Raw genomic sequence first — 15,454 nt, 5'->3', positions numbered from 1 at the left:
TAAATTGGAAAATAAAGACGAGTGCTACTCTCTCCCGATATTTTCAGTTCATTACATTTGAATTTATGGGTGGGGACAGCAACCCCATTAAACAACTGGTACTAGCAGAAAATACCAAAATCACTTTCTTTCTGAAGAGTTGAGTTGAGTTATGATTAGTTTCTATTGTAAAAGTACAAAATTAATAGCTTACGCTTATTAGGACTTCAATTTACAAATTGATCAACATAAAACATCTATCTAGACATACCTAGATAAATCACTTATTATCTGCAGTAGACAATAAAATAGCTGTTACTTTGGTTCTTTACCTGTGCTTAGGAATCCAGGATGATCTGTAATATTTGCACTGTTCAACAGCTTCACTGCTTTTCGATAATTTCCCCTCAAATACTCAAAATTGCTCTTGAGAAATAGGGAGGGAGCAGACTGCATAAAATAAATAAAGATGTGCACACAGAGGTAATGTTTATATATAAACAACAAACACAAAACATTTAGAGCAATGAAATTTTAAAATCATACAATGAAATTATAATCCTATTACACAAATTACTAGCTTTAAAATGAAATTTTAATTTATAAAGTAATTTCAGGTACAGAAGAGGCATTTTGACCAAACAAAGTCTATGCCAGAAGGGCAATCTAATCAATCTCACTCTCCTGCTTGATCCCAAAAGCCCTGTAAGTTTATTTTGTTCAAGTGTTCATCTAACTTTCTTTTGAAATATGCCTGTGAGGCAGGGGAAAGCTGAATCAGAGTGTTCCAGATAGTAAGCAGTGACTGCATAAAAAGGTTCCTCTTAATGATTCCCCTCTATCTCTTGCCAAAAACCTTAACTCTGAAGATCCTTAATCTTCACAGCAGTTAATGGGAAAAGATTTTCATTGTCTACTCGATCATAATCTTATACAAACCTATCACATTTTCCATCATGATTTGGCGGTGCCGGTGTTGGACTGGGGTGCATAAAGTTAAAAATCACACACCACCAGGTTTTGTCCAACAGGTTTAATTGGAAGCACTAGCTTTTGGAGTGCTGCTCCTTCATCAGATGGTTGTGGAGTACTCCTAGAAAGCTAGTGCTTCCAATTAAGCCTGTTGGACTATAACCTGGTGTTGAATGATTTTTAACTCTGGACATTTTCCATCAGTCTCTTACACTCTAAGGAGAACCACACCCCTCCAACTGGAACAAGGATAGTACACACCTGGTCCTCACCTTGCACCCTACCAATCTCCGGATTCAGCACATTATCCTTTGCCATTTCCACCACCTGCAGTCAGATCCCACCACCAGAGATATATTTCCTTCCCCACCCCAATCAGCATTCTGCAGAGACTATTCCCTCTGCGAGTCCCTCATTAGGTCCATGGCCCCCTATCAACCCACCCTCTACTCCTGGCACCTTCTCTTGCCGCCACTAGAGGTGTAAAACCTGCTCCCACACCTCCCCTCTCACCTCCATCAAAGGTCCCACATCTGGCAGAGATTTTCCTGCACATCCAAACACTCCATCTACTGTGTCTGTTGCTCTCAATGTGGTCTCCTCTACATTGGAGAGACAGGACGCCAACTTGGGGGACATGTTAGAGAACATCTCTGGGACACACACAACAAACAATCCACTTCACCAAGGACATGCAAATCCTGGAGTTCCTCCACCACCAAATCCTAGCCACCCAATGTCTGGAGGAAGAACACTTCATCTTCTGCCTTGGGACCCTCCAACCACACATCAACGTCGATTTCACCAGTTTCCTCATCTCTCCTCCCCCACCTCATCCCAGATCCAAACGTCCAACTCAGCACTGCCCTCTTCAACTGTCCCAGCTATTCATCCTCCTTCCCACCTATCTGCTCCACTATACACTCCAACCTTTCATCATCACTCCCCCATCTGCATCTACCTATCACCTTCCCAGCTACCTTCCCTTCAGCCCCACCCTCCTCCTATTTATCTCTCAGCCCCCAATCCCCCTAACCTCAAGGCAACAAGATGAATATCAAATAATGGCGAGGTGGAGAAGTGAAGACTGAGGCACATTACGAATGAAAGATTCCTAACTTTTGGCGATGCTTTTTAGAGAAGCACAATTTCCAGGTACTTACATTTCCAGCTGTATTCATAACAGATTTGATTTCCCGTTTACAGGCTTTCAAAGATTTCATCTGGACATAAGCTCTCACTTTACACTGTAAACAAAAACGTGGACAAGTCATGCAATGAGAACACTTACATACAGTGGCACAGTGGTAAAGTCATTGAACTACAATCCAGAACCCCAGGCCAATGCTTTGGAGAGGCAGATGGTGAAATTTGAATTCAATCGTGAAAACAACCCGAAACTGAAGCCCGCCTAATAGCAACCATGTAAGCATACGCAAGTGTTGTAAAACAAACCCATTTGGTTCAATAATGTCTCTTTGGGAAGGAAATCTGTGTCCTTTCCTGGTCTGGTCTACATGTGACTCCAGACCCATAGCGACATGGCCGAATTTTAGTTGCCCTCTGGGTAATTAGGAATGGACGATATATACTGGCCTAGCCAGCAACACCCACATCCCGTGAATGAATGGAAAAACATTCACTTGCAAATACCATGAAATCTTTTTTGCTTCCTTGTCCATTTTTTCTCATTGATTGAATCAACCTTCCTTTAACCACCTCTGCTCCAGAGAGTTATAATTCAATATAAACGAATTGTTCACACACCTGATGAATTTTGGATTTAGTAGCTTCCACCAGACCTCCAGCATCAGCCTTCTGATTAGCTACATCCTTATAAGCCTTTGATCAAATAATGAGAGTGAAATTACTTTACAATTCTACACAACTGAACAGTAAAAGCTTAAAGAATATACATTGCAGATAGGACTTAACCAGATTCTGGGAAACTACAGCTAAATGTCCACGCAAGCAGGTGGACAGGATCATGGAACACATACATCCATGTATATTAAAAAAACTCATCATTGACTGAACAGCAGAGGTCCTTGCCTCCAAACTCCATCAAGAACAGTGGTCTGTGCTTAAACAAATCTGATATACTCAATATGTGGACTATGAGGGATGATCCAAAGCCCAATTATGGCCTGAGTCTCTAAACATGGAAAACATTACACCAACCTGTCCAATAAATTTCAAGGATGTGCCTCATTTCTCTATTCAGTATTTCAGTAGGCCAAGAAAACGTACAGCTAATTCAGACATTCCACTAGAAGATTTTCCCATTTTGTGAAAGCAGGCATTTGGGCTTTACCAAGTTTACAATAACCAGATAATGGATTCCTGGTTTGAAGTCAAACAACAGCTTTGATCGAGGCAGTTATCAGCAGTCATTCTACAGGACCATTTGAACTTTCCAATAATTAAATCTTGGTGTTTACCTGTGTGCGGCAAGCCACATAGGAACAAATAGGCCATTCATCCCCTACAGCTTGTTCCACCATTCTACATCACGGTTGATTAGCTACCTCAATGACATTTTCTCGTTGTATCCCATATTCCTTGATATCATCAGCTTCTAGAAATCTAACCATCTATGTCCCTGAGTTAGAGAATTTTAGAGATTTGCTACCCTTCAAGTGAAGAAATTCCTCTTCGCCTCAGTTCTAAATAACCTGCACCTTATACTGAAACTCTGCTTTGGTTTTAGAAGCCCTAACTAGGGAAACATCCTTTCGGCTTAGTCTGTCTAGCCCTTTAAATATTTGCATGTTTCAAGGAGGTCACCTCTCATTCTTCTAAATTCTAGACAGTACAGGGTTCAGTCTCCTCAATCTCCCCTCGACATACAATCCAAGGAATTAATCTGGTGAACTTCTGCTGTGGTCCCACTAGGTATCTTTTCCTCAGGGAAGAACCAAACAAGGTTCTATACAATTAAAGAAAGACATAGTTACTTCTGCACGCAAATCCTCCAGTGATAAAAGTCAACACATCATTATTCTTTCCAATTATTGGTTACATTGGTATCTTGGCTGTTAGTAGTTTATGAACAAGGAAACCTGTATCTTTTGAAGAATAACCTCACATTTATCCACATTACATTCCATCGGACATGTTCTTGCCCATTAAGTCAGCCTGTCCAAATCTCTTGGAGATTTCTTTGTATGATCCTACAACACACATCTAGTTTTGTAGCAGCTGCAAATTTGGAAATATTGCATTTGGTCCACAGATCCAAATCATTGATACAAATCATGAACAGCTGGGCCCCAAGCACTGATCTTTGTGGTACCCTACTAGTCACAGCCCAACACCAGAATAATTCATTCATTCCTTTTCTATTTCCTTACTATGAACCAATCCTTACTTTGTACATTAATCTCATCATAAACCTGAAAATCCAAATACAACCACAAGCACTGGTTCTCCTTTATTTGTTTTTAGTAATATCCTTAAAGCATTAACAGACTGTGAAATGATATTGTAAAGACTTTTTAAATTTTACTATATTTATGATTGTGCACTGAAGTGGGAAGAACTGTTTTTAAAATTCAAGGATTGTGGAAACGATTGCTGTATTTCTTTTTTAAGCAAACACTTGCTGTAAGTGCTGTTCTTCTTTCAACCAGTGGAAGCAGGTTACTGCAGATGTGTTGCATCAGGAACATGTACAAAGTGAGATTTGGCCAGCAACAACTGGTCATCACTCCACAGACCAATGACAAATGTCTCTACCCGCCAACAACTATATGATAGTCTCCCAGCCAGGTGAATTGATTGTGGGTGTTAAGTACAAAGCCAAAAGCCTTTGAACATCTGGAACATCAGGTGATATCTGTCTTTCCACGGTGAAAAGCCTGAAAAAAGGCAGCTTATTGTCATTCACCAGTTTTTGTAAGCTGCTGTTTTTAAACCAAAACCAATTGTGAAGCAATTGCTCTGTGCCTCCGACAAGCAGTTACAAACAAAAGTAGATGAAGAGCGATCGAGAAACAACACGTCTTAGCCAGCTAAAAGGAACATCTCAATGAACCCAGAGGACAGAGTCCTTTGAACTGCCTTTCCAGTTTGTTCTTCCACGCATAACATCATTTTTATTTCTACCAGATGTAGAGCGGATGTTTTATAGAAAAGTTAGACTTTTAACTAGTCGAGTTGTATGTGGATGATTCATAATTGTTTAACTATAGCTATAATCAGTTTGTTATAAAAAATAATTAAGTACAGAATTCTGGTCCATGCTTTCTGTCAAACTAGTTAACATATGTGAACTGGAGAATTTTGCGGATTTTGATAAAATCTTTAACTTTTGTGATGATTCTGGGAATAGCTGAGCTCAATTTCTAACTTGTTATGCGAGTGAATGTTTAACAATATCATCTTCATAAATCCATTGACTGTGCCTAATCAGATCACTTTTTTTTAAAGAAGGGTCTAGTTATCTTGTTTCTTCTTGGGATCAAGGATAACTTTCTTCCACTCTGGACTTGTCAATTCTGAGGTGACTAAATGGCCCATTCGTGGATCTGCACATTCTGCTGATGTGGCAAGCGATGTTCGATGAGGCAGCAGTTGGGTTGCTTGTGTTTTTTGAGGAGCATGAAAATCGATGTTTTGGGCAAAAGCCCTTCATGAAGGGCCCGAAACGTCAATTTTCCTGCTCCTCAGATGCTGCCTGACCTGCTGTGCTTTTCCAGCACCACATTCTCGACTCTAATCTCCAGCATCTGTACTCTTCACTTCTGCCTTACTTGTGTTTTTGCCTGCCCCTCTCATGTGACCTCCATCTCGGCTTTTTAGAGACACTGAATATGCTTAGCACCTTTATGGATGCTGCTTCTCCAGTTTAGGTAGTCTTGGGCAAGGGATTCCCATGAACTTTCTTATAAACGGAGGCTATGAGGATACACTTGAAGTGTTTCCTCTGCCTTCCTGGTAACTACTTTCTGTGACAAAGTGAAGGACCTCTTTCAGTGTTGTAAAAACCCTATAACTCTCAAGGTTCTTTTATAAAATTATTAATCAGGTCCTTCTCTTTGCATAATACAGTTCTCTGCTGGGTTCTTCAGTAAACTACTCCAGAAAACCATCTTGTACACATTTTAGGAATTCATCCTCCAAAGCATTGGAGCTCATTAGATTTACCTAGTCTGTATATAGATTGAATTTACCTTTGATTTTGTATTAGCTTTACTGAATGTACCCTTACTTCCCTAATTTATACCTTGTCCTACATAACCATTGGCAGCCTAGACACTATTTCTACCAATGTTTGCTGCCCCTTGGTGTTTCTAAAATCTTCCTAAATAGATTTTACCCCTTTGTCTTCCAGACATGCTGAGTTTCTCTAGCAACTTCAGTTTTTGTTTGTTTCCAGTTACAACCTACTGTCTTCATACGCTTAGCAAAATCATTTATCTACAAAGAGATGAGTCCACATTACTGGCTAGAAAAGCTAGTGCAACCTTATTGAACTAAAAGCAGCTCTCAGAAAGGGAGTTTGTTTATGCCGAAGTGTGAAGAATATTTAAACAGTAAATTGTATTAAAAGCTATATTTGCCATTAAAGTTTCAAAAAATTTAAATATACTAACCTCATTGGACTTGCCATTTTTATTGCTCCCTTGTGAAATCATTTTCTCCAGAACAGCAAGCAGCAGCAAAGCTTTCTCAGGCTGGTACGTCAATAGATAAAGATCAACAAGCAAGAAACACAAAGCCTGGGCAAATTTCTCTTCTGCTTAAAGATTGGAGACAGAAACAAATCAGATTTTAATGATCTGAGCACCAAGCACCTCAAAGCCCAAACAGACAGGCACAGCTTGGGGTCAGTCATATCAAGCTTTTGTGGTTCCAATGTTTGCTGCAAATAAAACTTTAAATAACCTCTAGATTAATTTCCAAAAGAAAGATTTACCATATAGATTAACTCATTATTTTCAACAAACATTTATTTTGCTTAAAATGCTGCTGAAGCATTCGATTTTACACTCATTGGGACAAGCACAAGAATATCAACTTTCACATGGTCACAATTTATACCACAGGAGAAAAGGATGCTGATTGGATATTTTTTTCCCCTCTAGCAGTATAAATTGTTGCGATTATTTGAATTTTGTCATTCTTACATTTTACATGGATGCTCTGCCTAGCAACTGTTTTAACAAAGCTTTATTTAGTGTTTCATAAGAATGATAGGGGAGTATTAGTGGAACATCAATATACAAGTGTAACTTGATTTCCCTGCAATAATTCAATAATGTCCTGCAGGAAATTGATGACTTAGAGTAGATTTATATATTTAAATCTTTCTGTGTAGAATATCCTTCATTTATTCTCATCTATTCTTTTGTACTGCTGTCCATAGAAAAACTGAGACAAGCCTCTCCAAATGATAAACTCAAAAGGACAAAAATAAAACCTGGAATGCACAATCCTCCCCAACACATCTTGGAAAGCTGGACTGAAAGAAGAGGGATGCCATTTAACAGAGAAAATTGCAACATCAAATGTGAATATAATAAACAAATACTGTACACTAACCAGTATCATTGTTTAAGATATGACACAGGAGAGGAATTTGGGCACAGCCGATGGACTATTGATCATTGAAGCTATCAGTGGCGTGCAAGGCAACAAATGTGACAAACAGCAATCTGGGTCACAATGTTGGGGAACTGGAGCACAAAATCCAAGCTTTGTAAAGATGTCTGATTCAGTCCTACTTTTTTAACATGGTCACTTACTAGGGATAAATATTTAGCCATAGAAAGAATTGTCTCAAAAAGGGGGAACTCATTCAAGGACTGTGATCACGCATCAGAGAAACTGGGATGTTAGGAAATGTTAAAACAAAACCTATTGAAGATCTCAAAGTAGAAAATACAAGGCAAACTCAATAACTTTAAAATAGATTTGAATTTGAGAGGACATGACATTCAACTTATAAGGAGGGTGAAAAAGTACCTTAGAATTAGTAAGTTAAGGCTCTGTAATGGAGTGGTAGTGTCCCTACCTCAGATGTCATAGAGTCATAGAGATGTATAGCATGGAAACAGATCCTTCGGTGCAACCCATCCATGTCGACCAGACATCCCAACCCAATATAGTCCCACCTGTCAGCACCTGGCCCATATCCCTCCAAACCCTTCCTACTCATGTACCCATCCAAATGCCTTTTAAATGTTGCAATTGTACCAGTCTCCACCACTTCCTCTGGCAGCTCATTCCATACACGTACCTCTTGTGTCATAACATGTCTGAACAGGTTGAGACGAAAAAAAATCAAGAATTAGCAATTTTGTGCAGAGGGAAATGAATACGCAGAATGAGTTTTCAAAGGAGGCAATTTATCTAGTACCAACACTGGGAGAAACTTTGAGGGAGGCTTGGGAATTACTTCCTAGACATGAGGACTGTGCTGATGTACTCCAGTACTCATACTACAATTGTCACCTTTTCACAAGACAGTAAAAGTATTAAAAGAACACAGATATTTAAGCACCATGACTAAATCAATCCTATTGATATATAACCAAGTAGAGTGAACAAGAACTACCTACCAAAAGGCTCTATGAATTGGTAGAGTTTTTCTCCAATTGATATAGCTTCAGTGTACTGGCGGAGATGGTAAAGAATGATTGCTTGATTATAATAAAGCATGCTGTTCTCAACATCATCCAGTCCATCCATTTCTTCAACTGTGGAATGCACCTAAAACAACCCAATAGAGACATAACCCAAATAAGTACTTCAAATTAACACTCTCATTTTCAATTTGCATCCAAGAAAGAACTCCTGATGCATTGAAAGGTCTCCCACAGTAATTCTCCTCAGCATTCTTTCCCACCCTCAAATTCTACTTCCAAACCCTGAGTCCCATCCACTCGTTGACTTCTTCAGTCTAACCACCTCACAAGACAATTCATAGTCCAACCAGTTCTCCAGCCCTTCACCCTACTATCCAAAATTACCGCTAATTCGTTATTTACTCATAATGCAATCACCAAATGATCCCCCTCAGCCTCTCCTCATCTTCCTATTTTCAGAATATTGTCAAAAAATACTACTGCCCGATCCAACAGGGAAACAATTTGTGGCGAGACCGCACCTGGAATATTGTGTGCAGTTCTGGGCTCCAAATTTGAGGAAAGACGTTCTGGCTATTGAGGGAGTGCAGCGTAGGTTCACGAGGTCAATTCCTGGAATGGCGGGACTATCTTATGTTGAAAGATTGGAGCGACTGGGCTTGTATACCCTTGAGTTTAGAAGACTGAGAGGGGATCTGATTGAGACGTATAAGATTATTAAAGGAATGGACACTCTGGAGACATGTTTCAGCTGATGGGTGAGTCCCAAACCAGAGGACACAGCTTAAAAAACAAGGGGTAGGCCATTTAGGACAGAGATGAGGAGAAACTCATTCACCCAGAGAGTGGTGGGTGTGTGGAATGCTCTGCCCCAGTAGGCAGTGGAGGCCCAGTCTCTAGATTTGTTTAAGAAAGAGTTGGATAGAGCTCTCAAGGATAGTGGAATCAAGGGTTATGGAGATAAGGCAGGAACAGGATACTGATTGAGGATGATCAGCCATGATCATAATGAATGGTGGTGCAGGCTCGAAGGGCAGAATGGTCTACTCCTGCACCTATTGTCTATGATCATCACTGGGAGAAAACAAGCATATGCAAGCTGGAGGCAGAGATTTAATAGAACTTCCTTTGAAATGAGAGAGTATTTGAAAATATTTTAAAGCAACTGAAAGGATGTGAAGAAAGATTGGAAAAGAAGCTCAGTTTAAGACAGATAAGAGCATAATAAATAGGAGTGGGTCATTTCGCCCCTCAAGGCTGCTCATTTAATAAAATCAGGGTTAATCCTATTGTGACCTTAACTCTACTTTCCTGACTATCCTTCAACCTTAGACTCCCTTGTTGATCAAAAAATTGTCTAACACAGCTTGAACATATTCAATGACCTGGCCTCCACTGCTCTCTGGGGAAGAGCATTCCAAAGACTTTGGGCATTCAGAGGGGAAATTCTTTTGCATCTCAGCTTCAAGCAGGAACATGCATGCCAAAGGCAACACAAACTGAAGAGCCAAGTTCTGTTACAATTTTGCAATTCTAAATGTTTGAGAATGCAGATTGTACCAACTGACAGGGGAATATTAACCACATTGTGAAGAGTTTCAAATTGTTAAGTGTGTGGATTAGGAAAAGTCAAAGACCATTTGATGAAAAATAGTAATCGATGAGAGAAACCAAAAGTGAATCAACAATGAGATTGCAGTGACTATAGGGTAGCAAGCTATTAAATCAAACATTGAGATGTTGGTTCCAAACAAAAATGCCTTTTTGGGGAGATGCCTCAAAGGTCTTTCTTTACTAACATTTTATGTAGATCAGACAAGAATTAAAACGACTTCTGTGGTTTTTCAGTCTTACCTGATTTTTCAACAGGTTAAGAGTCTGTCTCAAGGTATCTGTCAAAGTCTGTCCATTTTTGTAGAACTCTGCCACTGCTTTATTCAGAGATATTTTGTAATCATCTTTGTTCAGCTCTTGCAAATGACCCAGATATTGCAGACAAGTGTCAAACTGTCCTGCCTATGGAAAATTGTAAGAAAGCATGCATAAACAAAACTGTGATTTGCAGCAATTTTCTGGAGCTTCATACACTCCGAATAAACACTGATGCAGTTTTAATATAGTACAGTATGCAGGATGTTGTTAGAGGAAGGAAAACAAACAAAAGTGCAGCAGTTGATCTTACAGCAAACAATGACATTGTGACCTGGCATTCTGATAACAACTGAAAAATTCTGTCATACCTGAAATGATAAATTCTCATTCCCTTTTCCATTAACACTTCAAATAAGCTAACTTGAACAATTATCCTTTTTAGATATTTTGACTCAACATGACACAGATGTTATTACACACCTCTGGAGCAGGTAGACTTGAACCCAAGCATCCTGGCTCAGAGGTGAGGACACTACCACTGCACTCCAAGAACCTCCAATCACTTTTTTACTCGGACTCAAAAATAGATGGTGTGCATTATCTTGTTTTCTACCCATTATCACATTGCAATAACAACTGGTAACTGCAGAAAATTCCACATTATGATCATCTGGTCCAAACATTCTGACGAGCAACTTCATGATGTAGTACAAAATTTGCAATTACTTTGTGACTGTTTCATTCAGTGCTATTTGCATGGAAATAAACCTAACTGGTGCTGCATGTGTAATACATAGAAAAGGGAGCTGAATTCATTTGCTTAAATGGTGTAAAGAATAACAGTACCATGACATTTCCTCACATATCACACTTCAGGCATTAAGTTTCAGATTATAGAACAGTCTTTTTTTTTCTGTTGACACAAACAGTGTGGAAGATGGTAGTAATCATAGCAATTCAAAAGCTCGCAACAAAAATTAACTGGCCATGAAATTCAATTAATGGAAAAGAAATGCTGCCATTGTCTTGGCCCTACAGTAAACTCAATTTCATGGTAACTCTTTATGATCTAATACTTACTGTGTAAGCCTGATAAGCATTGTTTGCAAGCTCCTTAACATGGTCAGCAACTCCTGAAGAAAGAGAATTACTCTCTGTTTTCACATCAGTATTCTGATCTACAACACAAAGCAAAGACATTTATTTTGCATATCTGTTTTTCATATGACAATTTTTTTCTTCGTATTCAGGGGAAATGACAGATTTTTAGAACCACTAATGGAAACTTAGCTAAAATCAGTCTAAAGCTTCTGCAAAAGTTAATGAATTTTTCATCTCATTCACAAACTGATATCTTATCCTGGGATTACACAGCCCAGGGAGAAACAGCTTCTCAGCCCATACCCTATCAGAATTATATATGTTCCAATTAGATCACCTCTTCGTCTACAAAACCCAGAGAGTATAACCACAAATCATGATCAAAACAACAACTTATTTAGAAAGGTAGTGAATAAATATTTTGAAAGAAATTAGATAACAACAAAAGCAATTGGGAGGTAATCAGGATAGAGAGTTTCAGTGAAGAGTTTTGGTTGGCACAGAAGATTATATATAGAATATAATTGGTTCTGATATAATGTGATAGCTCTGTCTCATGCGATCACACACTATAAGAAAATCATTCAATAGCTGTGCCATTTAAATTAATGGGACCAATTATAACCAATACAGTTATGGAAAGTTCACGTTCTACAAAAAATGGTCCAAATTCTTCAATAGTGTTAAAGCCAATTTGCGTTGAAGAATCACGCATTATAACAGAACCGATTTGTGTATAGAATTCTCAGTGTGGAAACAGGCCATTCGGCCCAACAAGTCCACACCAACCCTCCAAAGAGCACCCTACCCAGACCCATCCCAACCTATCCCTGTAACCCTGCATTTCCCATGGCTAACGCACCTAACTTATACATCTTTGGATTGAGGGAGGAAATCGAAGCACCCAGCAGAAACCCACACAGTCACAGGGAGAATGTGCAAACTCCACAGAGACAATTGCCCGAGGCTGGAATTGAACCCAAGTCCCTGGCACTGTGAGGCTGCAGTGGTAATCACTGTGCCACTGTGCCAAACCATTGTTACAATTTATGCACATCAGCATATTTTGCAGAAAACTTCAGTTTAATTCAAAATCTTAAACAATCTCAATGTTTCTTAACCTGCTTACTCTGTCACTAAGCAGATGGAATAGCATTCTTTTTGCCATTACCCTATGATTTATTGGAAAAAAAAGTCAAACAACTTATGGCACAGAATGAGGCCATTTGGTCCGAATAGAGTTATCCAGTCTAATCCACTTTCGATCACTTAGTGCATAGTCCTCTTTGGTTCCAGTACATGAATATCGAAATACTTTTAAAGCCTTGTGAGATCTACCATCCTTTGAGACAGCGAGGTCCAGACTCCCACTGCTTTCTGACTAAACGAATGGATTTTAGATTCTAGACTGAAATCAATTCACCGCCTCCAAAACTCAACTGTGTCCTTCAACACCCCCCCCCATTCCAAAAACCACAGGTGTACAGTACACACAACCCAGGGCACGGGCGGGCGATGTTACTCCTTTCTTGACCCGACTCCAGGTGCCTCCCTCACCTCCATTACTCGCCGCACAAGGTTCCGACATGACTCCCATTCACCTCCCTCCCCCCCTCCCCGCAATGGGGAAGGAGCTCTAGCCCCGGAGCCGGCTGAGGTGACGTGCCGACTTCCCGAGGCCCCTCCGGAAATCAGTAGCCAGGCGCATCTATTGAGCGTCACTTCCTGTAGCATCTTCACTATTCATCACATTACGGTATAGGTAAATGATGTTGTAAGCTGCACCCCGGGGACTATCAAATATTGCAAGGCGTATAGAATAGATTGCAAAAACAGTACATATAATTGATGCATTTGACCCTGTGGTGATATTACATTTGATATAGTGCCATAGTGGACCCATTAGCCGTGCATCACACCAATTCCTGAATAAAGTACTCTTTATCTTTAATAAAGAGTCTTAAGGATAATACTGTTTATCTGCTCTAGCAGTTTAATGGGTGGGTTTCATAGTGGAAAAGGGAGAACTTCGAAAATATTACAAATAAAATCTCAACTATATACTTGATTTTCATATAAATTATTAATTAAAAGCAAGATGAGGACGTTTCTGTTGGACAGTGGGATGGGAAATATAAATTTAGAAACAAAACATTAAATAACATGACCAGGATGAGATGTAGAATGCGTTTGAGACAACGTGCTGAATAAATTTATAGGTAATACTAAAGATTGCAAACCTTTGAATGAAGAAGTATCCAAACCCTTATCCTGAGAATAATGCGGAGAGGGTAGTCAATACTATTTCTACTTCATATAAATGAGCTGTAAACAGAAAACAATTCTAGGTTTAATTCTGCAGACATGTAAAACATAAATTCCAATGTGGGTCACAAGGGAGGACTTACATGCAATTGGACAGATAAATGCAAATATAAACATTAAAAGTGCTATATGTTGGGATGGCAGTAAGGTTCATGGGCAGCATGCTGATTAGTATTGCTACCTCACAGCGCTAGAGACCCGAGTTCAATTCCTGTCTCAGGCGACTCTCCGTGTGGAGCTTGCACATTCTCCCCGCGTCTGCGTGGGTTTCCTCCAGCTGCTCCGGTTTCCTCCCACAATCCAAAAATGTGCAGGTTAGGTGAATTGGCCATGCTAAATTGCCCGTAGTGTTAGGTGAAGGGGTAAATGTAGGGGAATGAGTCTGGATGGGTTGCGCTTCTCTGGGTTGGTGTGGACTTGTTGGGCCGAAGGGCCTGTTTCCACACTGTAAGTAATCTAAGTAAGAAGGGGTTGGGATCAGTGACTTGGACTATCAGCATTTCGGCCACTCTGTCATTCACTCACTGTGTCAGATTCTATGGGTAACTATAACTTTCTCTTTTCGGTCCAACTGGGTCACTCTTAGTCTCTCATTATGGATCATTCTCTCTCCATGGATCATGCTGTCTATGGCTTATTTTGTGTGGGTCACAGTCTTTCTATGTGTTAGTCTCTCTTTCTCTCTGGGCCACTCTCCATGCTAAATGATAGGAAACAGAGGGTAGTTACAGAGGGTATTTTTCAGACAAAAGACAAGTCTGGACTCCAGTAGTCATATTCCCAAGAGACTGGTGCAAGGACCCTTGACTTTTCTGATGTTAATAAATGACTTGGAGATGCATGCTGAGGTTAACATCTCTGTATTTGCATTTTATACTTACTTAAACAGAATAACAAATTGTAAAGATGACCTCAGAGAGACAATGACAAATTGGCAAACTGGACAGAAGCCTAGAAGATGAATTTCAATGCATAGAAATGTGAAGTGACGCGTAGAAGAAACTTGAGAGACATCACAGGTTCAATGGTATAACTTTACGGGAGTACAGGAACAGAGGGACATTAGGGGTTCAAGTGAAAGTGGACAGGTGAGTTGGAACAGTTGTTAAGAAGGCTTATAGGATCTTTTGGTTTATAAATAGAGGTATAGAGTATAAAAGCAGGGAAGTAGTAATACACCTCCACAAATCATTGGTCAGACCATATTTGGAACCATAATGTTCAGTTCTGAGCACCTTATTAAAGGAAGGGTATTAAAGCCCTGGAGGGAGTGCAAAGGCAATTTACTAGAATGTTACCAGAAATGACAGAAAATATATAGAAGGAATGATTTGAGAAATTGGACTTACTCTTCTTGCAGCAGAGAAGACAAAGAGTTGAATTTTTGAGGTAATCAAATTTATGAACAATTTTGACAAGGTAAAGAAGGATATTGTTTCCATTGTTTGATGTCAGTAATGACAAGTCACAATCTCAAGATTATCAGCAAGGGAACCAGGAGAGAAATGAGGAGAAACATTTTTACTCAGAGAGTTGTTAGGATTTGGCATATGCTGCCTGGGAGAGTGTTGGAGGCAGATTCCATAGGTGCTTTCAAAAATCAAATTGGACAT

General features: G+C 39.6%; 1 protein-coding gene across 4 annotated transcripts in view; it reads right to left on the bottom strand.

Annotated features, from left to right (window-relative positions):
- Window positions 1-13,228, bottom strand: part of cnot10 (CCR4-NOT transcription complex, subunit 10) — a 34,668-nt gene extending 21,440 nt beyond the window's left edge. For 2 of the 4 annotated variants that reach the window (XM_043688733.1, XM_043688735.1), the window contains exons 1-8: window positions 13,074-13,228; window positions 11,496-11,593; window positions 10,398-10,559; window positions 8,517-8,667; window positions 6,549-6,694; window positions 2,719-2,793; window positions 2,115-2,198; window positions 312-429 (exon numbers count right to left, since the gene is read on the bottom strand). In XM_043688733.1, the coding sequence (XP_043544668.1) occupies window positions 312-429; window positions 2,115-2,198; window positions 2,719-2,793; window positions 6,549-6,694; window positions 8,517-8,667; window positions 10,398-10,559; window positions 11,496-11,593; window positions 13,074-13,113 (874 nt within the window). In that variant the 5' untranslated portion in view covers window positions 13,114-13,228. The remainder of the gene's footprint in view (window positions 1-311; window positions 430-2,114; window positions 2,199-2,718; window positions 2,794-6,548; window positions 6,695-8,516; window positions 8,668-10,397; window positions 10,560-11,495; window positions 11,594-13,073) is intronic. The other 2 variants (XM_043688734.1, XM_043688736.1) reach the window with 1 other exon arrangement.
- Window positions 13,229-15,454: the final 2,226 nt, after the last annotated feature.

The sequence above is a fragment of the Chiloscyllium plagiosum genome, chromosome 4 (genome assembly GCF_004010195.1).
Source record: "Chiloscyllium plagiosum isolate BGI_BamShark_2017 chromosome 4, ASM401019v2, whole genome shotgun sequence".
Classification (NCBI taxonomy): domain Eukaryota; kingdom Metazoa; phylum Chordata; class Chondrichthyes; order Orectolobiformes; family Hemiscylliidae; genus Chiloscyllium; species Chiloscyllium plagiosum.
This window is presented reverse-complemented; position numbering and strand designations above follow the sequence as displayed.